At 37.4% G+C, this 27,499-nt stretch overlaps 1 protein-coding gene across 1 annotated transcript in view; it reads right to left on the reverse strand.

Annotated features, from left to right (window-relative positions):
* LOC111529995 (cyclin-Y-like protein 2) overlaps window positions 1–27,499 on the reverse strand; it is a 48,065-nt gene that overhangs the window by 11,285 nt on the left and 9,281 nt on the right. The window contains exons 2-7 of the mRNA XM_023197030.1: window positions 16,998–17,072; window positions 14,917–14,951; window positions 10,082–10,182; window positions 7,296–7,331; window positions 4,087–4,138; window positions 3,174–3,293 (exon numbers count right to left, since the gene is read on the reverse strand). Coding sequence (XP_023052798.1) covers window positions 3,174–3,293; window positions 4,087–4,138; window positions 7,296–7,331; window positions 10,082–10,182; window positions 14,917–14,951; window positions 16,998–17,072 — 419 coding nt within the window. The remainder of the gene's footprint in view (window positions 1–3,173; window positions 3,294–4,086; window positions 4,139–7,295; window positions 7,332–10,081; window positions 10,183–14,916; window positions 14,952–16,997; window positions 17,073–27,499) is intronic.

Genomic DNA, 27,499 nt, shown 5'->3' on the forward strand with positions numbered 1-27,499 from the left:
CCCACTGATGTTACTCTTCCAACAGTTCTCTTGCCTAGGTTTCTGGTGCCTTCACACTTAAAAACTGGAAGTCTCCAGCCCAACAGTCAACTCCATAAGCCTTTTCTTTTTTTTTTTTTTTTGAGACGGAATCTCACTCTGTTGCCCAAACTGGAGTGCAGTGGCCGGATCTCAGCTCACTGCAAGCTCCACCTTTCGGGTTCATGCCATTCTCCTGCCTCAGCCTCCTGAGTAGCTGGGACTATAGGCTCCCGCCACCTCGCCTGGCTAGTTTTTTGTATTTTTTAGTAGAGACAGGGTTTCATAGGGTTAGTCAGGATGGTCTCAATCTCCTGATCCTGTGATCTGCCCGTCTCGGCCTCCCAAAGTGCTGGGATTACAGGCTTGAGCCACTGCGCCCGGCCTCCATAAGCCTTTTCTAATCGTGTACAGGACACTGCCATCTGCCAAATACCTGCATTTGAGTTACTCTTCTGCAATTTGTCTCCAATGCCTGTTATGTCTGCCTTCACTGGTAGTCTGCTTGGGTTATGAGCCACAATCTCTCATTGCTCACCTCTATCACTCTAATTGCTTTTTAGCCCTTTTCTCTGTCTCCAATCTGCCTCCCAACCATGACTTACTTTCCCCAAAGCAGTCACCATAGCCTAGCCTCTTTATTAACAGCGTTCACTTCCCTGTGCAAGATCTACATGAGTCCACTATCAAACTGGAATAAAACCTTAACATCTTCCTATGGCCTGAAGCCAAAAGGACCTGTGAGCTGTGGCCCTGCCTGTGTGGTCTTATTGCCACTGCTTCTCTTATTCCTCACTCTGACCACACTGGTCATCTTGCTGTTTGTTCTGTGAACACATGTGACACACATTCCTGTCTCTGCTGCCTGTAATACCAGCACTCCTTCCCTTTGTTGCTTTGGTCAGGTCACTATTCAAATGTTGGCTCCCTCTTAGAGAGACTCTTCCTTATCATTCTGTCTAAAGTACTGAGCACCCCAACACTCTGAATCCCTTCATTCTGCTTCCTCTTCCTGCTATTTGACACTACCTGAAAAAACTACTTGTCTCTCACTAGAACATAAGCTCATAAAGGCAAGAGCTGTGTTCAGCCTGTTCTCCCTTCTACCCCAGCACTTAGAAGAGTGACACAGAGTCAGCATCCAGTGAGTGTTTATGAAATGAGTCACTTCTTGGCAGCATTCAGCACTGTGACCACAGCCTCTTTTAACTCTTTTAATATCCTCTCCTGCTTTTCCTCCTCCCACTCTAGTAGCTACTCCTCTGGGGGCTTGTCCTTTACTCACTATAAGTCCTTACAGATCTATCGTCTGTCAATTTTCTTTATCTATTTAAAGACAGGGTCTAACTTTGTTGCCCGACCTGCAGTGCAGTGGCATGATCATGATTCGCTGCATTCTCCATCCCCTGGCTCAAATAATCTCCTTGCCTCAGTCTACCATGTACGTGGGGCCACTGGCATGTGCCACAATGACCGGCTAATTTCTTTCTTTTTTTTTATAGAGATGAGGCCTCACCTTATTGCCAAGGCTATTCTTGAACTCCTAAGCTCAAGCAATACTCTTGTCATGGCCTCCCACAGTGCTGGGATTACAAGGGTGAGCCACCACACCTGGCTTTATTTTTTCTTTTCTTAAGATACGGGTCCTCACCATGTGGACTCAAACTACTGGGCTCAAGTAATCCCCCCCAGCTCAGCCTGCCAAGTAGCTGGGACTAAAGCCATGGACCCACCATGCCTGGCTTGTCCAATTTTATTCTACACACTTACTCTGCATTTGAACAGTTGCTATTACTCTTCATTCTGCATCTCTACCTCAAATTCATACTCTAGTTCCTTATATCCAAATGATGACTAGACACTGCTACTCTGCCATCTAAAAGGCACATCTAGCTTAGCCTGAGTACAAAACTCTCCCTTTTCCAATCCAGCTTTCCCTCCAGCATCACCTATCTCTCTAAATCTGGAAGCACCACTCCTGCTTCCCTCCAGCATGTGCTAAGAGTTCCAAATGACTTGCAGCTCCTTGAAAAGGCCTCTGTCTGGTCCAGCACCCATTGAGGGCTTTGATTCAAGTGCACATCAGAAGCCTTCTCTCCTAAACTCTAATTGGATGGTAAATAAGTATTGACCTAAGTATTCCTTCCTTCCCAGCCATGCAGTTGATTTTCCTCTATAGGTTTGCTGTGAAGAGAAGTAAAATAATTTCAACAATTTGAATAGAATTTATTATTCAAAATGATATTTTTTACAATAGGAATTCTGTAGGGATGATGTAAATGTAAGGAAACAGCTACGGCTTGGAAGACTAATGAGCAAAGCTTGTTGTCCCAGGCCTACTGGAACCACATTCCTGGGCAATTTCATGAGCAGGCACAAGTGATCAGTAGGGGTAGATTAAGACTCATTGCCCAAGGAACAAAGCTGACAGGGCAGCAGCTCTCAATCACAGCCTGCATGAGAACTGCCTGAGGAATGCAGCCTGGGACTCAGAGCTCCACTGGAATCCGTCTCTGCCCATGGACTGGATGGTTTTGTTACTGCTCCCCATCCCAACACCTCCGCTGGCCTTGCGTGTGTGCACACTGCATATGCACTGAAGTGTGGGGGGAGAAATCAGGAATCTCTCCTGCTTCTTTTAATAGCAATGGTTCTATTATGAAAAATGCAATGGCAACACTGTAAGCCATAATGATGATTCAACTCGAACGTCTGTTTTACTTTGCTTTCATAAGTTTCTCTTAAAGTTTGGATAATAATTTCAGAAGCCAACATTTTGTTTGTTTGTTTTTGTTTTTGTTTTGAGACAGAGTCTTGATCTGTCACCCAGGCTGGTTCACTGCAACCTCCACCTCCCGGGTTCAAGCGATTCTCCTGCCTCAGCCTCCTGAGTAGCTGGGATTACAGGCACCCACTACCACACCTGGCTAATTTTTGTAATTTTAGTACAGATGAGTTTTCACCATGTTGGCCAGGCTGGTCTCGAACTCCTGACCTCAGGTGATCGACCTGCCTCAGCCTCCCCCAAAGTGTTGAAATTGCAGATGTGAGCCACCATGCCTGGCCCAGAAGCCAACTTTTATTTAAAAACAGCACCAGACCCTGTGTACAAATACCAACTTCTAAAAATACTTTATAAATAAGAAATATCTTACCAAAGTTACTATTGCAAATTCAGCTGTTAGGTTTGTGGCTTTAAAAAGAACATGGACAAATCTGTAAATAAACTTGTGTTCAGGAACATACTCAAAGTATTCCTTTGGCATCTTTTTTTGCTGAAAGAAGAAAGGATGTGATATAAGTATCCATCAGAAAAAAAAAATGAAGTATTCTTAACACAGCAGTATTCATACTTATGCCTATGTGTCGCTTAGAACAATTTGGACTGGGGAGATGTCTTTTAGTTTCTAAAATATGAACAGTGGGACTAAGATACCACAATAATTCAATACTCATCAACATTCAGTGAAAAAAATGGGCTGAAGCTCAGAAAATTTTTATGTTCCTTTCTACTCTTTTCCCCACATAATTCTATAAACATGTAAACTGCTTTTAGGCTTTAAAGTCTTATTTACAATAATTCATTCTTCTCTGCAGTAAACTTTGAAAAAACACATTTAGTTTTCTGTAACCAAAAGGCTCTAAGGCTGCACTATTCAATACAATGGTCACTAGCCACATGTGGCTATTATGTACCTGAGGAAGTACATCTTTTAATTTACACACCATTTATTTAAATTTAAATTTTTTTATTTCTATTCACAGAAATCATGTATATGTGTTAAAGGCATTTACAAAAATTTATATCATTTGATGCTACTGACAATTATCTTTTTAAAAGATACATTTTCTGTTATTTGGATTATATATTTACTCTCATTAGCTCACTAATTAACCAGAGCTGCAGGTCATTTTTTATTCCAGCACATCCTTTTTATAACACTTCTTAAATAAGATGATTACATGCCACATGACATGGGGAAGAAGACTTAAAAATGTCTTTGACTTCAGCATGAAATAAACACAAGTCTGTAAGAAAAATACGGCCTCAATAAAAATGACACTTACAGTAAGTGGATGTAACTGCTCGTCAAATATATCGAGGGATTTATCTGCATCTCTATAAAGTAAAAATTTGCATTTAAGAAATTAATTCAGAAATGATTAATATCTTAGTAAAATATCTGTTTAGTAAAATAATGCCTCCTGTATGCTTTGGTGTTTGCTTCACCAAGGCAAACCGTTTTACAAATCCTTCTCTTCGAGCCTGACCTTCAGTGGGTCTCCGGGACTCTTATCACTCAGCACATCAAGTCCTGTGAAATCTTTTATTACAGTAACCAGTCAGAATTGCCAGTAAATACTGACCCTTCCTAACAGGCCATGGTAATGAACCTGTTATATTTTCACTCCTCTAACCTGACATTGGAACACAAGAATGTTTTAGAAAGCAGTAGTAATGGGCAATAAAGTATTTAGAACTTAAATAAACGTGAATATGGCTGAGTGCGGCGGCTCACGCCTTAATCCCAGCACTTTGGGAAGTCGAGGCGGGTGGATCACGAGGTCAGGAGATCGAGACTATCCTAGCCAACATAGTGAAACATCTCTACGACAAACATACACACACACATATCAGCTGGGCATGGTGGCATGCGCCTGTAGTCCCAGTTACTCAGGAGGCTGAGACAGGAGAATCACTTGAACCTGGGAGGTGAAGGTTGCAGTGAGCCGAGATCGTGCCACTGCACTCCAGCCTACTGACAGTACGAGACGCCGTCTCAATAAATAAATAAATAAATAAATAAATAAATAAATAAATGTGAATGCGTTTCAGATTTTATAGTCTTTTTCTCTTAATAATTACTAATTTAAAAGTATTAATAATATAATAATGACTATCAATTACTGAGAATAGTATAATTATTCTCTTTATTATCATTTTCTTGGTATTAGATTCTCATGGTATATTTATTTAAGTAGTTCGAATTAAAAACTTATCTGTTTTTTTATTTTTAAGTAGGCCAGTCTTTGATGAATTTAAGAGGTTAATACAGTGAATACATTTTGCCTGTTTAAGAAACCAATGGTTCTTGCAATGTACTCTGTGGACCTCTGGAGATCCCCTACACTATTTTTCATGAGGCCCAAGCAGCCAAAACTGTTCTGATAAAAATATTAATTCAGCCTGAGAAAGCTGATTAAAAACAAAAAATAATGTAATTTTTAAAAGGATATGAAGGCATTGCCTGCTTTCTCACTGTTTGACACTTGCCATGATTTTATAAAAGCAAGTGGGTGAAATAGCTGGTTTCTCAGCATAAATCAAGGTGATCGAATTACACTAGTAGTCATTCTATTCTCCACAGCCCCTTACAGTTAAAAAAGAGAGTCTGATTTAGTTAAGAATGTCTTTGATGAAGCAGTAAAAATTAATGGTATTATTAAATCTTGACCTTCCTATTTAATACTCTGAAAAACTGGAAAGTTAACAAGAAGCACTTCTTCTTACTGCAGTATGGTTGTGTTAAGAAAAAGAACTGGTGATTTAAATGTAAACTGAATAATCACTTTTTTAAATAAAATGTTAGTTTTACTTAAAAGTAAAACAACTATCATTCTCAAAAATGAATAAAGTGAGCCTTTTACATCATGGAAAATAAGTGTTCCCCTACTGGTGAAAGTGTAAATTAGTTCAACCATTGTGGAAGACAGTCTGGAGATTCCCCAAAGACCTACAGACAGAATTACCATTCAACCAACCAATCCCATTTCTGACTATATACCTAAAAGAATATAAATCATTCTATTATAAAGTCACATGCACACATAGGTTTATTGTAGCACTATTCACAAAAGCAAAGATATGGAATCAACATAAATGCCCATCAATGTTAGACTGGATAAAGAAAATGTGGCATATATATACCATGGAATACTATGCAGTCATAAAAAGAACAAGATCATGCCCTTTGCAGGAATATGAATGGAGCTGGAGGCCATTATCCTAAGCAAACTAACACAAGAATAGAAAACCAAATATCACATGTTCCCATTGGTGAGAGCTAAATGATGGAAACACATTAACACATAGAGGGGGACAACACACACTAAAATCTTTTGGACGGTGGAGGATGAGAAGAGGAAGAGGATCAGAAAAAATAACTACTGGGTACTAGTCTTAATACCTGGGCATGAAATAATATATACAACAAATCCCCATGACACAAGTTTACCTAGGTAACAAACCTGTGCATACACCCATGAACTTAATATAAAATCTAAACAAAAAAAGACAATAACTGTTCTCAATGATAATAGTCAAGCTTTCAGGCTAAAAACCAGAACTTTGGAAAACACACTTCTTCTACTGTAAACTTGACAGCTTCTTAGTACTTAAAGAACTTTTAATAAGACATGGTGATACTAACAAAAGTGAGTTTTTGACACAACAAGACATAAACCATTATTTCCCAAATAACCAATGCATACTATTATACAAACAAGCATGGGGAAAAGACCCATTTACTGTGCAAGAAAAATCAGTGAGTATTGATGGAATAAATGTAAAATTCCCCTGTAACTAAGAAACAAGCACTTGTGGAGTTTTGAGGTAGTATTAAAGAACACTCACAATTATCTAAAAGCTTTAAAGATACATCTTTTGGTAGTTACATAATTGCATGAAGCTTGATCATCTTATTGCTTCTCTAAAAAAATTGCAAAGAGAATACAGCTGTCTTCTATTATGCCAAACTTTAGAGGTTTGCAATAATATCAATATATGACACACTTTTTACTCTACTTTTTATTGTAGAGAAGTTATTTTTCTTTAAAAAATGTTATTTATGTTAACGATTTACTTCTCAGAAAATATTTTTGTCGTCACACCCTGGGTTATTGCTTATTACTGACATCTAGTGGGTAAAAGCCATCAATGCTACTAAACTTTCTGCAATGCACCAATAAAGCATTTATTTCCTCAAAACAAAGCATTATCTAGCTCAAAATATCAATAGTGCTAAGGTAGTAAAATCTAAACCAGAAATAGATTTTTAAAAGATCTCAATTTTAATTTCTTACACAGATTCTTTGGGATTCTTAGTAAGTTAGGACTTAAAACAGTCTTAAGGGTGAAAGAAAACACAAATAATCTGCTTCAATATTTTAGTAGGCACAATACAGCTGATGATGTCTATAGCTATGAACTAACACTGAACTTGATATTATAAAATGTAATCAGTTGGAATAACAAGAAAGGTTTTAAAAGAGCTCACCTTTTCTTCATGTGATAATATATTGCTAAGGCCACACTATAGAAAGAGAAAAAAATCATAACAATAGATTTTATCATTTGTTGGGTCTAAAAACCTTTTTTAAAAGGGAGGAGGAAGAAATTATCCCAGTGGCTCTGAAATTTAAATCTTTTACTTCAGAACACTACTATTAGAGCACTACATTCTTGTTTTAGTTTTTTGGTTTTCAACAAAAATATGAGGATCAAAATGCTAGGTAATATACTGTTAGAAGACATGTTTCTGTTGATGATTATAATATATAAATCATAACATATTTCCCTGTTACATGCTCTTCTACCCACAAAACCTTTCATCCCATGCAACTTATACCCATGTGTACATATGCTTAAATTTAAGACATACACTAGTGCTTTTTTAAAGTTGTTAGGCCTTGCACTTTAGTTGATTTAATTAACTATCTCCTACCCATCCATGTTTTATTATTTCCTAAAAATTAATGATAGAAGTGTTTTATAGCAAATTAAATCACTTAAAACCACTTTTGCATAATTAATGTTAGTAAACCTAAGTACACACAAAATCAATCATAGCTCTCTGAAAATAAGCAGTGCTAACGATAATGCAGCATAGCACTACACAATATAATATTAAGGGCAGGTACTTTCAATTAGTTTAAATGAAATATTTATGAACAAATAAAACTCTTCAAATATATGTTACTGCATTCTTATTTTCAGACACTGTGTATCAGGAAACATAAATTATGTTTTTCCATCTGCCCACAAGAGGCTCAAATAATTGAAGGAAGGCAAATCTGAATTTTAACAGTAGGTCTATACAATATTAGCACTTTTTAAAAAGCTTGTAACGTTAGTATCTAAGATGGCTATTTCTATAGTGCTTCAAGAAGTTTTTAATCTCTAAAATAATTTTAAAATAACAGAATTTGAAGTTACCTGCTAAAAAGGACCAAGGATCTAAATGACATTTACTCCAACACCATTTTAAAGATAAGAAAAACAATGTTTAAAATTGACTTGCCCAATGTCCCACCACATAGGAACAGTTTGTTGTCCTAAATTCAAATCAGGCAGTGGCTCTTGAACTTTGCTACACATTGGAATCAACTGAGGAGCTTTAAAAACTGCCTTCTTTTTAACATGAAACATTTTGATTTAATTAGCATTGTGTATAACTTTGAACATCAGGTTGTTGTTAAAATGTCCCAAGTGATTCCAATGTACAGCAGGGTTTTGGAATGATTGAGTTGGGGTTCAAATCAGAACCTTCTGAGATGCTTTTATCCATGTAAGAGTGCCTCACATCCATCCCTATTTTCTTAAAAGGCTTCTGAGTGCCTAGAGTTGAAGGAGAGGTGGAGGTAGGAAGAAGCACGTGATTGCAGACATACATTTTAAGAAAACTCGCATAAGTAATCAAATGTGGTCCATGCATTCCATTGAGAACAATGCTCTACTCACTTACATAAAACATTTTCCAAAATCTGTTCATAAACCCACTTTGTCCTATTAATTTGCTCAATAAACCTTTATTTTACCAATAGTGAATATACGAGGTGATCATTTATCAAACTTGCTGACAAAAAATTAAAATTACACTTAAAGTAGAATCCTAAAAATTAGAATGATGGAGAAAAAAGATAAAATTTATTAATACTTGTTTGAGCAGGATTAATCTTTAAAACTACTTTTGAATTGTATATTAACATATTACAATCTTTTGAGTAGAAGCCAGGGACTCTAGCCAAAGTACAGCATTTTTTTTTTTCCCAAGGATTTAGAGACTTGGTTGAACACAGATGTTTAGTGATTAATTAATAGGTCACAAAGCTTAAGACTTTAGACAGAGTTTGAGTCACGTTCTTGATGAAACACAATTTTATCTCAACCACTGTTAGAAGTGAGATAGAAAAGTGACATTAGTATGAGTGTAAATTTCCTACTTTTAATTAGAATAGAAGTTACTGACAAGTGGTTTGGCTAGGAAAGCTAGTGCATTAGAAACAAAATTGTTTATAAGCAGCTATGTTTAGAGAATGAAAAGTAAAACTGACAACCATCCTCTTGTGAAGAAAAAGAAGTAAAATGAAAGATAAAGACGTTAATATTCTAAATTAGCACTTTCCAAACTGTGTTCTAAAACTGTGTTCTAAAAATTAAACACTCATAATCCAAGCAGATGATAATGATGTTCTCTAGGCAGCCCCAACAGAGCTGGTGGTGGTTTTGTTGCTTTTAAAATAAACTTGAAAGGCTCATCTTGGGTTGTTCTAAAAGTGCATCTTCAATTGTGCCCTATGAGGTGTTCATGCAAAATGAAGGGAAGTCAAATGCAGATACACTACGGTGCCAGTAGAGAAAAAGTTGTTCCTTCTTCCAAGATTAATGTCAAAAGTAGTACATATTGATTGATTTAGGCCTGTAACTCATAAAAAAACCTTTTTTTGGGGTGGAAAACATCCTATAAAGGACACCTATCCTACTTATTGTATTCAACATTGTCATAAGGCAAAAAAGCATCAAATAAGTAACTACACTTTTCCAGGGATTGATTATTTGCTAACCAATTTTCCCTTCCAATGTGAAGTCTAAAGTTAAAGGAGAAACTGAAAATTAATATTTTTTTTGAAAATTAATATTTAGAATCGGAAATCAATATATAGTTGATAACAATTTCTTAGACTGATTGCTGAAAAACACAATCAAATGACTGAAATAACTGAGGATGGCTGGGATGATTTTAGAAAAAGGGGCTGTGTCCCTTGACATCATAGTTGTACTCACGATTTTACTGTGGTTGTAAAATGAGGCTTGCTGACTGTGCTGTCATCTAGGTATATGGTTGAACACGAGCTGTACTTTTTAGTAAAATGCTTAGTAGGTACCTGAAGGGGAAGGGAAATAGAAGAAAACATCACAGTAAGTTAAACCGATAAAAGTGTATTTTTTCCCATTGATTAAAATGTAAAATGACAAAGTACTAAGGTACTTCTTATACTTCATGAACTGAGTGTGGAATCATGTGCACTCCATGGGAAACCCATTGGAGGCTCTTAAATTCAACAGAGGATGTTTGAGAAATGGGTTATAAAAGGCTGCCCTTAATATGGTACCTATCATCAGACCTGGCAAGCATCTATTGTGAATTCCCCTTTATAAATAATGAGAAAGGTCTAAGATTTCAGTGTTTTTAAAGCAATATAAAGCAGCTGAGATTTTCTATTATTTACTTACTACAATAAGCTGTAATACATTAAATAATATTGGCACAAGAGCATTTTATGCCAATGAATGAAGATTAATGCTACATTACTAAGTTACTAATCCTAAATGTAATCTTCCAGGAGACAGCAGGACAAAATAAGTGTTTTAGATTCAGAAGCTCTGTGTGCCAGGGCTGCTCCATAACCAACAATAGAGAAAGTCATAGGATTCTCAAGTCCTGTTTTCTTACATGGAAGATAAAAAGACTATGACTTTAATATTATCTCACACTCTGAAAACAGATAACAAAAACAACTCTAGGAATTTAACTTTCACTTCATGTTTCAATAAGACTGCCAGGACATCACTCTCATGAATGGATAAACAAATAATACTCTTTCAAAAGTTGATTCATTTTATTCTACAAGTCATTTGACCTGCTGGTACACATTTTCCTGCCACACATTTTCCTGGTGCTCTCTGCCTAGGATTCTTTTTCTTTGTCCCAGCAAGCATGACCCCATTTACCCTCTGAGATTCCTTTGCCAGCAACCACACCACAAAATATTTCCATTTTTGTAAACTACTCAGTCTAATTCACGACTCGTTACATGATACCAATTCTTAGAGAGTACTCTCCTCATAAGAAAATAGGTCTTTCCAAGGAAGGAAGAGTCCTTTCTTCTTTACCTGGAGATGCTGAGCACAGAATTTTGGACAAGTTTAAAAGTTCAACAAGTGCTTGACAAATTAATTAAATCAATTCCAATTTGGAAAATAAATCTTACTATATCAAAAACACTAACAGTTTACTATTTATAGGTATTATTTCAGGTAGTCAAAACTAGAAAGGAACAAATTATCTTTATTCAGTCAGCATAAATACCAAGAATGTAAAATTTTGCAAACTTTAACACAAAATGGAAGGTGTTACTTAGTAGTCTTAAGGTTGAATAACAAAGACTAGAAAATCATCATACCTCATAGTTTAGTAAGCCAAAACCAAAACATTACCATCAAAGGTCCAGTATCTGTTGAACTCCTATACTGACATTTTTGTCGTTGTACCTGTTGCCTTTTATTTTAGCCCATTGAAAATTCTGAAGTTTACTTTTGTCTCTCTCCTTTTTGGGAGGACAAATTTTAGGTACGTTTTTAAAGAATTAACCTTTTTTTTTTTTTTTTTGAGACAATGTCTCACTTTGCTGCCCAGGCTGGAGTGCAATGGCACAATCAGAGCTAACAGCAGCCTCAAACTCCTGGACTCAAGTAATCCTCTGCCTTAGCCTGCTGAGTAGGTAAGACAACAGGCACATGCCACCATGCCTGGCTAATTTGTTTTTTTAATGTTTTTGTAGACATGAAGTCTTGCTATGCTGATCAGGCTAAAAATGAACACATTTTAATTTAATATTTCCAACACTTTGGACATTAATGAAAACAGCTCCATTTATAGTGTGAAGTGATGAAACAATATGAGAGGGTATAAAATTTGGATAGGAATACTAAACAAGGGCCTGCCACAGTGGCTCACACCTATAATCCCAACACTTTGAGAGGCCAAGGCAGGCAGATCCTCAAGGTCAGGAATCAGAGACTGCCTGGCTAACATGGTGAAACCCTGTCTCTACTAAAATTTAGCCAGGTATGGTGGTGGGCGCCTGTAATCCCAGTTACTCAGGAGACTGAGGTGGGAGAATCACTTGAACCTGGGACATAGAGGTTGCAGTGAGGTGAGATTGCACCACTGCACTTCAGCCTGAATGAAAGAGTGAGACCTTGTCTCAGAAATAAAAAGAAAATTAAAAAAGGCCTTGGTAGAAAAGTGTAATAAGTTTATTGTAAATATATATGTTAAATTCTCTGGATTAATATTAATTATACTGAAATTAAATCATAATTTACACTTTAAATATAGGTCATAAATTTGAGTTAAATATAATAGATTGACAATAAATTTATTCTCTCTCCCTCCTGAAATCTCATTAGAATTACTCATAAAAGTTATATGCAGGACCAATAGAGAAGATTGACAGTGATGATTTTTAATAAATGCTGAATTTTAAAAAGTAGATAATGGAGTGGTGTCTGGCATGGTAGCACAACTTTGGTGCCTACAAGAAGTGACTGGAACAGAAACAAGCAAGCCAGTTTGTCTTCCAGAACCCAAGGCAGACTTCAACTTAGAGGGAAATGGCACCTTTGAAAGTAGGGTGAAACATAAAATAAAAGCCAGCAAGGTCAATTGAAAAATCTGTGGTTAGAGCCCCAAGTCCACCTGTCCTTCCATCTTACAAGGAATTTAACTGTGTGTTCTCCGGATATATAAAAGCTGAAATTTCTGGGCTCAGAGATACCATAGCTAAAACCCGAGAGATGGAAAAAAACTGTACATCAAGAAGCAGAACTCCACCTCTGCTTCTGGAAAGCAAGTAGCCATGCTTTTATATCCCAGGCAGAAAACTGGGAGATCCTTCTCAGAAGGAACTGAATGGTCCCAGAGTAAAGATCCCCAGATAATACACTGAAGTCCCCCAGATGAAATGCTGGCTTCATTTCCAAAATCTCACAGACTCTCCTTAGTGAACAGAAGTCCTGCTTCCAGTGAAAGTCAAGGACCACCATACAAGAGAGATCAAAACAACAGGAAAAAATAATTCATGGGACCAGTAAAAATTCAGAAGCAAAACTTAAAAAAAAATACCCTCAACAAGAGTAACAATAGAAATATTAAAGTGTAAAGTAAAAAATATCCAAGAAGTAGAATGAAAAGACAAACTGGAAAGTAGGAGGGAGTGGGGGGATTAAAAACCAATGTGGATACACGAGTCTAAGCAGCCCAGCATCTGAATAACAAGAATATCAAAAAAATTAATAGAGAAAATAGAGAAGAAAAGAAATTCTCTTGAAGAGATAATCTGAAGACTTAGTAGCTCCAGTAAAGGGAAAAGATCCCCACACTAAGCTGTATTTTAAAATTTCAGAATCCCAGAGAGAAAGAAGGTCCTAAAAAGCTTCTAGAGATATGTAAAACCCAGTTACAAATAATGTATCACACAATGGTAACAGATTAAAAAACAATACTATAATGAGATCAGAATTACAAAATACCTTTAGAACTGTAACATTTAGTTTCAACCTAAAATTTTATTCTGTATCAACGAGGAAGAGTTTTAAGACTGGCTGGGTCTCTAAACATATTCCCACGTGCCTTTTCCCAGGAAAATGTGCTCTAGTACAACTAGAGACGGTAACAAGGCAGAAGGAAACACAGAATCTAGGACTCAGGGAATCTCTCAGAGGAGGGCAGTCATGTGAGATCTCAGAAGACTTTCAAGAGATGTCTTAGAAAGAGACATCAAGAGATACCTTAGAAAAGTAAGCATGTAGCATATCTAGGAAAGCCACTCTACATTGAACTATGATGACAAAAGGCCAAGGAAAGTTGCCCTAAGAGAAATATAAAACAGATGTATTTGAGCTGATGAATATTTTTGATATGCATGTGACAAATGTTACAACACTTGGGGTAAGAATAACTGTTAGAGAACAGGCAAATGAATATAGTCAGACAATTAATTCTATGCTAAAAATTACAGGATGTGAAAGCAGAGAGACCAGCCCAGGGCTACTTACTCTTATTACTATGATTACTATAATATTATTATAGAACCCTCATTTATATTCTTGCTGTTGAAATCAACTAAAAAACATGGTTGTGTATGGCTTTTTAATCAGATAAACTAGGATTTAACATAACATTTTAAAAATAAGCAGTAATACTGGATGTTTAAATTTATATTACATTAACATCCAGCATTTGGCTGGGTAAACTAATGTAGGCGAGGAAAAGGATTATCTGGGAGAAGTGCAGAAGTGCTCAGATGTCAGAACCATTTAAATGAATGAAGGATATGTAATGCAGATGCACAGCTGAAACACCATATGACTTAGCAGTAAATAATACTGGCATAAGCAGAATCATGTAAATATTACTGATTTAATAAAAAATGTGCTACAATTGGAAAAAACAGTGGGAAAAAAATAACATCATGGTGTACCCAGAAAGCTGTGCTTTTACCTGCTATACCAGAAAGTCAATAGATAGTGTGGAAAATTAACTTAGCTATTCTAACTTTGTTGTTTGATTTATTTTAAGATTAAATAAAGATCTTTATACCACAACCAGATTCTTAAAATTTAACTTGCATGTCACATCCTTTAAAAGGTGGACACACTAAGCAAAAGACTTTTCTGCATAAATCTGATACTTGGAAAGATAGAAGACATTTACAAAGTCCACAAAGAGAGTTCCATGCTAATAGCACTGGGTCCCCATTTTATTTTTAAGGAATCAAGATAGACATATTTTACTTCAAACTATGAATTTCTTAACTTTGTGACTATTTACTTACATGGTTTGTGCAGCTGCTCTTTCTCTTTTCTTGAACTAAGAATAAAAAAAGTTAGTTCTGATAAAAATATCACAAAATAAAATAGTTGCTAGCATCTGATTGATTATCCCTATGCAAAATGAGACAAAATTCCATTTAAAAATAATTTCCAACTATTTATAATTTAAATTATAGGGCATAATAAATCTCATAAAGTAAAATCTTAAAACTTGGCTTTACTTTTTGTCCTAACAGATGTTCTATTACATTCACAACTAGGCATGGTGTCACGCGCCTGTTATTCCAGCTACTTGGGAGGCTGAGGCAGGAGAATTGCTTGAACCAGGAGGCGGAGGTTGCAGTGAGTCAAGATTGCACCACTGCACTCCAGCTGTGGGCGACAGAGCAAGACTCCGTCTCAGGGAGGGGGGCGAAATATATATATATTATATAATTATATATGTATATATTCTACAGTCAAATGAAATAACACTCATGTAGAAAAAAATGGGCATAACAAATGAAGCCAGATGAGAAATTTAATTAATAAATAAGTTTAACTGTTGCATATATGAGCCACGATTCATTGGTATTTTCTCACTCTGCGTTTACACATGGCTTACTTTAATTACCAGAATCTAAGAGCTAGCGTCTCTAAGAACTAGTTCCTGGCCAGGTACAAATCTGTAGATGCACCAGAATCCCTATAAGCATCTCAGACCACTTATTGGTCATCTACTAATATGTCACTAACAAAAAAAATGTGTCTTTGCACAACTGGAAAGTAACCTATCTTACATTTAAATTTTAAAATGAGTTTGCAAAACTTAATTTGACATAGTATCTGCAGCAAAGGAAGTCATTTTTTTTTCTAACAAAGGCCAGAATAATAAAAGCTCCAAGAGGGACTTGGGCCATGCTTTGTTTCCTACACTGCCTCCTCCTTTGATGCTGGAAGGCCTTGAAGGCAAACATTCCTACCACTGAAGACTTGAGGGACATGAAATAGACTTCACTGCTTCCACACACTCTGTGAGAAGCCCATGGCTCTGGAAGAAACTGATAAATACAATTCTGATATAGTTTAGGTATTTTCCCCCCTCCAGATCTCATATGAGAATGCGACCCTCAATGTTGGAGACAGAGCCTCCTGGGAGGTGTTTGGGTAATGGCAGTGGATTCCTTATGAATGGCTTGGTGCCATCCTCACAATAATGAGCAAATTCTCATTCTCATTTACATAAGAGCTAGTTAAGAGTGTGGCACCTTCCCCCTTCCCCCTCCTTTGCTCCCTCTCTCATGTGAAACCACTTGCTGTCCCTTTGCCTTCCATTATAATTGTAAGCTTGGTGAGGCCCTCAGCAGAAGCAGGTGTTGAAGCTATGCTAGTAAAACCTGCAGAACTAGGAGACAATTAAACTTTTTTAAAAAATAAATTACCCAGACTCAGGTATGTCTTTACAGCAATGCAAAAATGAACAAACACAAGTCCTGACCAGAAATGACTGACTTAAGTCAGGCAAAATCTACACAAACCATAAAAACACAATTAGAAACCCATATTTTATTGTGCTGCATTACTTCAAATATTATTATGGAACCCTCATGTATATTCTTGCTGTTGAAATCAACTAAAAAACTTGGTTGTGTATGGCTTTTTAATCAAATAAACTAGAATTTAACATAACATTTTAAAAATAAGCAGTAGTACTGGATGTTTAAATTTATATTACATTAACAGGAAAAGTTTAATAGCTTAAAAGTTTTGAGTAGCATAAACTTGGATGTGATAAACTCATATCATAAAATTATAAATATGATAAATCATATAAAATTGTGAATATAGATAAATCTATGACTACTCTTAAATCACAACAAATGGTATTGCTAAAAGGTAGCAAAATGTGTGAACAGAGAGTTTACATGTTTTCACTCACACAGTAACAACTAAAGTACATCACACATTAAAACAGGACAATTGAATATATGAAAAGTTGAAAAATTTAAACCAGTGTAAGTTTTTCTAAATACTTTCTGTAATACACTCATTATGACAGAGAGTTTTCAGTTGTCTTCTTGGTGGAAAAACAAAGTCGTCTCACCATCTGTTTGATATTTTCGCAGGAAGATTGTGCTTGCCCTTGGATCATCAGAAGGGTTTGGCTCCAAAGCTCTATCTACAGAGAAAAAAAATGTGGTAATTTATGTGAACAGAAAAAATGATTTTTAAAATAGCTACATATTCATTTTAATCACTTTAAATAGTCCTGAAAAAAGTTTCTAGTAATAAATATGAAGGAAATAAAGGCAAAAATATAATAATTCTACTTGGGAATGCAAAATTATAGTCTCTGTATATATATGGAATAAAACTGAGCTATGTCAAGGACTTTCAAAGAGACTAAAACTAAATAATCTAATGCAAAAGAGAAGTCATATGATATGCCCTACTCCTGCTGCTGCAAAACTCTGCTCCTTAGTTCAGCTAAAACCAGGTTCTTGTCACATGACCAAGAAAGATTAGGCTCAAGGACACATTGAAGGATGAGTAGAACAGAATTTATTTGGCAAAAAGGAAAAAAAATAATCTCAGAAAAGCGAGAGGGGATCCTTCCAGCGGGCTCCCAACTCACAGACTGAATACCAGGCCACCACACGCAAGCTGAAAAGGCCAGGCTCCTCCCCACTGCACAAGATGCAAACTTCCCATGACCCCACCCCATTCTGCCAGTGCATAGGCAGGTCACAGATTCTCCAGGGACCCTGCCGCTCATCTGCCTCCTGCATCTACCACTTCTACTTATCAAATAAAAATATAATCACTTGCCTCTCTACTGATATTTGCAGTACATTTTAGGAATAGTCTCAAGCAGTAAGTGATGCTGTGGAAAAATTACTGTCAGAAACTAGTTAAATATATAAAATATGGTAAAATAAAGAGAACTGTTTTTTGGCCAATATCCCTCCGAAAATAACATGGCTAATTCATTTACTTAGCTGTGATTTATTCAGGGGCAATTCATCAAGGTAGATTTAAGTGGACTGCATGAAAAGTTCAATGCTCTAATCTACAAGGACACTTTCATGTCAGAAAATGATTTTTAACTTTTGCCCTAAATTTCCAAAGCTAAAATCTCACTTCTTTCCAACAGCATGATTCATTTGGGACTTCATCAAGAGTACTTTTGAAACAGATCTTACTTAGACCTGCTTCTAAAAAATGTTGGCCCTACATATGTCAAGGTAGGTCTGTTTATAGTCCACCTTGCACCAATGTGAGATAATCCATTTAAGCAAGACTAAAAATAATATTCTGAATTTTTATTACACAAACTTTGTCATCACATAACACAAGTTGTAATAAAGGAAAACAATACAAACCTATGACACTTCTCAGCACTGTCCATCTCAACCCACTTATCTTAAGCAATCTTGTAAGAAACTAGGTGAAGAGCCACACAGAGTAATAGTTAAGGCAATATTTTCCAAATCACATATTAATAACTGTTCTACTTTTTAAAAAGGGGTTTAGTGGGCAAATTGCAATCCACTCTATCCCTTGCTTTTACAGAATCAAAGTGCACAGTGATATAGTAAAAACTAATCAGTCTATTAGTGAATACTGTCCAACTCAGCAATTCACAAATTTATCTACCCAGGATCCTTTTCTTCCCTCCAACTAAAGTGGTTAGAATCTAGTATAAAAATAATTTGGGAGTTTCTGATTTAGCAGAAATCCGAATCATCCATTTTAATAATACTGCCATCTCACAAGCATATTACATAGCTAAAAAATCCGTTTTTTCTCCATGATTTGAAGTTCATTGGGAGAAAACTATTCTTATGTAAAAAATTTACACAAAAGTCATTTTCAAGCTTTTTCCCACATATTTGAAAATCTGATGATATAATGTTAGCTATGTGGAAAAATAAAAATTGTTTGTGCACAACATGACAGAAAGAAACTTGTATACCTGTCCCTAACCTAAAGCTTCTGAAAGAGTCCATGACTACTTTCTATCAAAAAAGCAAATATATTATCATTTCAGTGTGAAACATAACAAGTAAAGTTTGCAGGATTCATATTATGTTTCAGTACCTGTGTCATAATGTTTAATTTGGAATTTTCCATGGAAGCCCAGGAAAATTATGTACAAGATTCCAAAAGTAGCAGGCTTATGCCCATACACATATACCCCGCACATAAAACCAAGACGTGCTACTGTGTATTTCAATATGAAAATCAAGAAGAAATGAGAACATACAGGAAATAAAATAAGATCACCCAAGTAACAACCCCCATTCCTGGGGTTTTATGCTGGGCATCTGACCAAGGGGTTGGCCAGTCAATCACAGTTCATCTGGGACTTCCCAAGAACTAGAGGAAAAAGGAAGAACTGACTCACAGGACTGGTAGCTGACCAGGACTTGCCAGTGGCTCCACTGCCATCAAGAGAAGGGCATTTTCAGGAGAGATCAACAGAAAAGAGCATAACTGAGAAGGTTCTGAGGATATCATTTGATTCCTTGGTCAAGTAGTGCCTCACTGACTCCTGTTAACTCCCTGGCTATACAAGTTAATTTTTCAATAAACATTTTTAACTATTGTGAGGTGGATTTTCTGCAACTGGCAACTGTAACAGACCTGGTTAGTCAGCACTATTGATAGTATTGATGGTTACACTAAAGGTAGGAATAGGCAAAAGTCTCTTGCCTACTTCTTTAAGAAATGTCTTATCAAGAACAGAAATTTGCAAGAGCCAAGATAATTCCTTGTTTAAAACTCACAACCGTTACTTTTTGTTTTCCTTATGCATGGTAAAAAAATAGCTCTAATCAGTACACCCTTTATGTTTTGTTTTCTTACAAATGACCTCGACCCCTTTGGAAAATATTGGCTCATCAAGTGTTATTCCTATACTTTCCTTAGCCAATGCCCTATTGTTGGTGATTTAGGCATTTACAAAGTTTTGTTCTTATGAGGAAAACCTTCATGTATAGTATCTTGTACTTTTCTTAGAGATCCTTAGGAAAGATTTTCAAAAGTGGAATGACTAGAACAAAGGTGACGTTGTTTTCATGAATCAATATACAGCGCTAAGTTGCTTTCTAAAGAAGATATGGGCATATTAGGGGATTACAAATCACACCAGTTTTAGCTTCTAGTTCAGCTGCGGATACTTAAAAAAAATTCTTACTGATGTGAAGGAGGAACACTATTGGGGCTCTAGCTTGTATTTGTTTATTAGATTATACACTTTGACCATTTTTCCATAGTTAACAATGTTATTTCAACTTTGATGAGTTTCATATCATTTGTACATACTGTATGTACTGAATTCACTAGGAATTTACTAGTGTTTATTTGTATGGGGTTTACAGAAAATATTCATTTTATGTCTATAGCCTACCACAATTTTCTATATAACTTGTAATTTCTGCTGATGGCAAATACCACATATTGCTATTTTATAGAACGGACACTTGAGTCATTAGACAGTAAACTTATACACATACACTGTTATTTCTGCATTCTCCATTAACTCTTTTCCCAATAGCCTAAGAAGACTCTGAGAAATCACACTACCCGTTTTTCATTGTCACAAAAGGTGGCCAACCATTAAATAAAATATTAGACCCCATAAACAGGCACATGTAGAGATTTAGAGACATCCAGAGGATGAAAACACAATAACTACACAACTTACATGTGAATGCCTTCAAAAATTATTTTTGTAACCTCCTAAAATGTTTGAAACTAGGAAAATATTTTTGATCTCATGATTAGGGATTATAACTATCACTGTATTTTAAGACCCAGCATTTTTGTATTATCAATTTAAATTACAATGTAATCTGGCAGCATAATAGAATGATGGGGAAATGTATGACTTAAAAAAGTTATGCTCAGGTCTAAATGTAAACATCCCTCAGAAGAAGGAATCTGTAGACCCACTGACCCTGAGTACTGGTTTTTCTCTAAGATTCTATTAATCATAAGATCTATCTCAATTGTAAAGATGTTAAAAATGTAACAAACAATGTATGCAATTAGAATAAGTAAAATGCATTATTAAAGGCCAAAGGTGTTAAAATTATGCAACTGAAAACTGGCAAGAAATAATTTTTCTTGTCAAAATATTAAAGGGAGAGGGCAGTAATTAAGGAATTGACTGACAGAAGGAGACTATTCAGAGAAAGAGGTTAATTTCAACATATTACTTTCATGTATCCAAATTAAATAAAATACATCAACACTTTCTAGCCAACTGCTGGGCATCTGTTTATGTAAAGGCTTACTGCATTTACCGACCTGCTCTATCATCCCTATACTGTACCTGGTATTAGTTTTATGGCCCATAAAAACATTCCAAGACTCTCAATTATGATGCAGTTTGAGATTTTATCTAATGCCAGACTTTTCTCACTTCAGATGCTATCTACCTGATAGCCTTGAGCTGGCCTGCCTGTATCACCTGAGGGCACACGTGGAGCTCCTCTGTGCCGGTCTCAGGCTCATTCATGCCTTGATTCTGCTTTCCCAGGTTGGACAAACCCACCTCCGGCTTCCTAACCACTGCAGTTCCTCCATGTCAGTTCTCAGTCTTGCCATATCTTTTTAACTCCTCGATCTGTTTTAGTGACTGTGACTGAGCTGTGGCATTTCATATTAGGTAGTATACTTTCCCCCTTTATGTATTTCTTTATTTTTATTTTTCAGAGTCTTGCACTGTCACCCACGCTGGAGTGTAGCGGCGCGATTTCGGCTCACTGCAAGCTCCGCCTCCCAGGTTCACCCCATTCTCCTGCTTCAGCCTTACCCCAGTAGCTGGGATTAAAGGCACCCACCACTACGCCTGGCTAATTTTTTGTATTTTTAGTAGAGACGGGTGTTAGCCAGGATGGTCTCGATCTCCTGACCTCGTGATCCGCCTGCCTCGGCCTCCCAAAGTGCTGGGATTACAGGCATGAGCCACGGCACCTGGCCTATATATGTCTTAAGAGCACTTAACTCTACTTCTTATGCATTTAAGAACATTTCTGGGCCAGGTGTGGTGACTTATGCCTGTAATCCCAACACTTTGGGAAGTCAATGTGGGAGAATTGCTTTACACCAGGAGTTTGAGACCAGCCAGGACAACACAGTGAGACCCTCATCTCTATATAACATATTTTGAAAATTAGCCAGGCATAGTGGTACACGCTTATAGTCGTACCTACTTCAGATGCTTTGAGGTGGGAGAATAGATTGAGCCCAGGAGTTCAAGGCTGCAGTGAGCTACGATCATGCCACTGCACTCCAGCTTGTGTGAGAGCAATAATCTGTCTTTAAAAGAAAAAGAACACTTCTGGTTTATAAGTACTTCCTTTTCATTTCTCACCACTGAATGTTACAGTTTTAACTCTAAAGCCTAATTACTTTAATAAACGTTAAGAAGGTAAAATAAAAAGGGTATTCAATTAAATTCATATGAATCATTCTATCTAGTCTTACGTAGAATTTACACTCTTGGTTTACCAAGTCTTATATATCCAAACCTTGAAAAATCTGATTTGTACTTCTCAAAGGCCTTGTCCTAACATGTAAAACAAGTATAATTCTTATATCAAACAAATTCAAAACTTTATGAGGATCAAATGAAATGAAAGAGCAATCTATATACTAAAAAATGCACAATATATTAAAAAGAAAAGCTTTCACGGCCGGGCGCGGTGGCTCAAGCCTGTAATCCCAGCACTTTGGGAGGACGAGACTGGCGGATCATGAGGTCAGGAGATCGAGACCATCCTGGCTAACACGGTGAAACCCTGTCTCTACTAAAAAAAATACAAAAAACTAGCCGGGTGAGGTGGCGGGCACCTGTAGTCCCAGCTACTCGGGATGCTGAGACAGGAGAATGGAGTAAAACCGGGAGGTGGAGCTTGCAGTGAGCTGAGATCCGCCCACTGCACTCCAGCCTGGGTGGCAGAGCGAGACTCCGTTTCAAAAAAAAAAAAAAAAGAAAAGCTTTCACAAATTAACTCAAAAGCAAAAAATGAATGGTTAGCATTCACTGGAAAACCAATGCCAAAATAACATCTTGAGCAAATATGTACTTTGTCTACCCACTGAAGTTAAGGGAAAAACTGTCACACATCATCATCAAGAATCCCTTCCAGTGTTGTTTTTGTTTTTTTTTTTTTTTAACAATAAGCAAATATATATCTTCCCTGCCTGCTTTTATGTATATCACTGTACATTTTCCTCCTTGCTTTTTGTTTGTTTGTCTTGTTTGAGATGGAGTCTCGCTCTGTCGCCCAGGCTGGAGTACAATGGTGCAATCTCAGCTCACTGCACGCTCTACCTATTGGGTTCACACCATTCTCCTGCCCCAGCCTACCAAGTAGCTGGCATTACACTTGCCTGCCACCACGTCCAGCTAATTTTTTGTAGTTTTAGTAAAGATGGGGTTTCACTTTGTTAGCCAGGATGGTCTTGATATCCTAACCTCGTGATCCACCCACCTTGGCCTCCCAAAGTGCGAGATTACAGGCATGAGCCACCGTACCCAGTCCCTCCTGCCTTTTTTTACATAATATAACCTGGAAATCACTCCATAGCAGTAAAGAGAGACTTCTTTCTTTTTACAGCTCCATAGTTCTCCTCTGCATGGTTTTATCAGTTTATTTTGCCAGTCCCTTTCTAGACATTTGAGTTATTTCCAATATTTTGCTATTGAAAATAATAGAACAAAAATTTTGTGTTTATGTTATTTTATATTCATGGGTACACCTTCAGGAAAAATTATTCACAGTACAATTTCTGGATTTAAATGCGTTTACAGGGGATCCATTCCAAAATGGTAGAATAGGAACAGCTCCGGGCTGCAGCTCCCAGTGTGATTGATGCAGAAGATGGGTGATTTCTGCATTTCCAACTGAGGTACCTGGTTCATCTCACTGGGACTGGTTGGACAGTGGGTGCAGCCCACGGAAGGAGAGCCGAAACAGGGTGGGGTATTGCCTCACCGGGGAAGCTCAAGGGCCCGGGGGCTTTCCCTTTCCTAGCCAAGGGAAGCCATGACAGACTGTACCTGGAAAAATGGGACACTTTTGCCCAAATACTGTGCTTTTCCCAAGTTCATAGCAACTGGCAGACAAGGAGATGCTCTCCCATGCCTGGCGTAGTGGGTCCCACACCCATGGAGCCTTGCTCACTGCTAGCACAGCAGTCTGAGATCCAATGGCGAATGGCGAGGCAGCAGTGTGGCTAGGGGAGGGGCATCTGCCATTGAGAGCTTGAGTACCTAAACAAGTGACCAGGAAGCTCGAATTGGGCGGAGCCCACCGCAGCTCAGCAAGGCCTACTACCTCTATAGACTCCATCTCTGTGGGCAGGGCATAGCTGAACAAAAGGCAGCAGACAGATTCTGCAGGCTTAAATGTCCCTATTTGACAGTTCTGAATATAGCAGTGGTTCTCCCAGTATGGGCGTTTGTGCTCTGAGAATGGGCAGACTGCTTCCTCAAGTGGGTCCATGACCCCTGTGTAGCCTAACTTGGAGACCCCTGCCGGTAGGGGCTGACCGACACCTCATACAGCTGGATGCCCCTCTGAGATGAAGCTTCCAGAAGAAAGATTAGGCAGCAGTATTTGCCGCTCTGCAATATTTGCTGTTCTGCAGCCTCTGCTGGTGATACCGAGGCAAACAGGGTCTGGAGTGGACCTCCAGCAAACTCCAACAGACCTGAAGCTGAGGGAACTGTCTATTACAAGGAAAACTAACACAGAGAAAGGAATAGCACCAACATAAACAAAAAGGATAGCTACACCAAAACCTTACCTGTAGGTCACCAGCATCAAACATCAAAGGAAGATAAAACCACAAAGATGGGGAGAAACCAGAACAGAAAAGCTGAGAATTCTAAAAACCAGAGTGCCTCTTATCTTCCAAAGGATTGCTGCTCCTTGCCAGCAATGGAACAAAGCTGGATGGAGAATGACTTTGATGAGTTGACAGAAGTAGACTTCAGAAGGTCGGTAATAACAAACTTCTCTGAGCTAAAGGAGCATGTTCAAACCCATTGCAAGGAAGATGAAAAGCTTGAAAAAAGGTTAGGCGAATGGCTAACTAGAATAAACAGTGTAGAGAAGACTTTAATGACCTGATGGAGCTGAAAAACATGGCACGAGCACTTCATAACACATGCACATGCTTCAACAGCCAATTTGATCAAGAGGATGGAAGGGTATCAGTGACTGAAGATCAAATTAATGAAATAAAGAGAGAAGACAAGGTTAGATAAAAAGAGTAAAAAGAAATGAACAAAGCCTTCAAGAAATATGGGACTATGTGAAAATACCAAATCTATGTTTGATAGGTGTACCTGAAAGGATGGGGAGTATGAAACCAACTTGGAAAACACTCTTCAGCATATCATCCAGAAGAACTTCCCCAACCTGGCAAGGCAGGCCAACATTCAAATTCAAGAAATACTGGAACACCACAAAGATACTCCTCCAGAAGTGCAACCCCAAGATACATAATTATCAGATTCACCAAAGTTGAAATGAATGAAAAAATGTTAAGGGCAGCCAGAGAGAAAGATCAGGTTACCCACAAAGGGAACCCATCAGACTAACAGTGGATCTCTCGGCAGAAACTCTACAAGTCAGAAGAGAGTGGGGGCCAATATTCAACATTCTTGAAAAGAATTTTCAACCCAGAATTTCATATCCAGTCAAACTAAGTTTCATAAGTGAAGGAGAAATAACATCCTTTACAGACAAGCAGGTGCTGAGAGATTTTGTCACCACTGGGCCTGCCTTACAAGAGCTCCTGAAGGAAGCACTAAACATGGAAAGAATCATCTGGTACCGCCTATGGAAAAAACATGCCAAATTATAAAGACCATTGAAGAAACTGCATCAACTAATGGGCAAAATAAACCAGCTAACATCATAATGACAGGAACAAATTCACATGTAACAATATTAACCTTGAATGTAAATAGGCTAAATGCCCCAATTAAAAGACACAGACTGTCAAAATTGGATAAAGAGTCAAGACCCATCAGTGTGCTGTATTCAGGAGACCCATCTCACATGCAGAGACACACAAAGGCTCAAAATAAGGGGATGGAGAAAGACACCAAAAAAATGAAAAGCAAAAAAAGCAGGGGTTGCAATCCTAGTCTCTGATAAAATAGACTTTAAACCAACAAAGATCAAAAGAGACAAACAAGGCCATTACATAATGTTAAAGGGATCAATTCAACAAGAAGAGCTAACTATCCTATATATGCATCCAATACAGGAGCACCCAGACTCATAAAGCAAGTCCTTAGAGACCCACAAAGAGACTTAGACTCCCACACAATAATAATGGGAGACTTTAACAGACCACTGTCAATATAAGACAGATCAACAAGATAGAAGGTTAACAAGGATATCCAGGTCTTGAACTCAGCTCTGCACCAAGCAGACCTAATAGACATCTACAGAACTTTCCACCCCAAATCAACAGAACATACATCTTTCTCAGCACCACATGGCACTTATTCTAAAATTGACCCCATAATTGGAAGTAAAGCATTCCTCAGCAAATGTAAAAGAACAGAAATCACAACAAACTCTCTCACACCACAGTTCAATCAAATTAGAACTCAGGATTGAGAAACTCAATCAAAACCACACAACTACATGGAAACTGAACAAACTGCTCCTGAATGACTACTGAGTAAATAATGAAATGAAGGCAGAAATAAAGATGTTCTTTGAAACCAATGAGAACAAAGACACAATGTGCCAGAATATCTGGGACACACTTAAAGCAGTGTATACAGGGAAATTTATAGCACAAAATGCCCACAAGAGAAAGCAGGAAAGATCTAAAATTGACACCCTAACATCAAGAACTAGAGAAGCAAGAGCAAACAAATTCAAAAGCTGGCAGAAGGCAAGAAATAACTAAGATCAAAGGAGAACTGAAAGAGAAAGAGACAAAAAACCCTTCAAAAAGTCAATGAATCCAGGAGTTGGTTTTTGAAAAGATCAACAAAATTGATAGACCCCAACAAGACTAATAAAGAAGAAAAGAGAGAAGAATCAAAGATGCAATAAAAAATGATAAAGGGGATATCACCATTGATCCCACAGAAATACAAACTACCATCAGAGAATACTATAAACACCTCTACACAAATAAACTAGAAAATCTGGAAGAGATGGGTAAATTCCTGGACACATACACCTTCCCAAGACAAAACCAGGAAGAAATTGAATCCCTGAATAGACCAATAACAGGCTCTGAAATTGAGGCAATAATTAATCGTGTACCAACAAAAAAAACTCCAGGACCACATGGATTCATAGCCGAATTCTACCAGAGGTACAAAGAGGAGGTGGTACCATTCCTCTGAAACTACTCCAATCAATAGAAAAGGAGGGAGTCCTCTGTAACTCATTTTATGAGGCTAGCATCATCCTGATACCAAAGTCTGGCAGAGACACAACAGAAAAAGAGAATTTCAGACCAATATCCCTGATGAACATGGATGCAAAAATCCTCAATAAAATACTGGCAAACCAAATCCAGCAGCACATCAAAAAGCTTATCCACCAC

This window comes from Piliocolobus tephrosceles, chromosome 21, assembly GCF_002776525.5.
Source record: "Piliocolobus tephrosceles isolate RC106 chromosome 21, ASM277652v3, whole genome shotgun sequence".
In the NCBI taxonomy this organism is placed as follows: Eukaryota; Metazoa; Chordata; class Mammalia; order Primates; family Cercopithecidae; genus Piliocolobus; species Piliocolobus tephrosceles.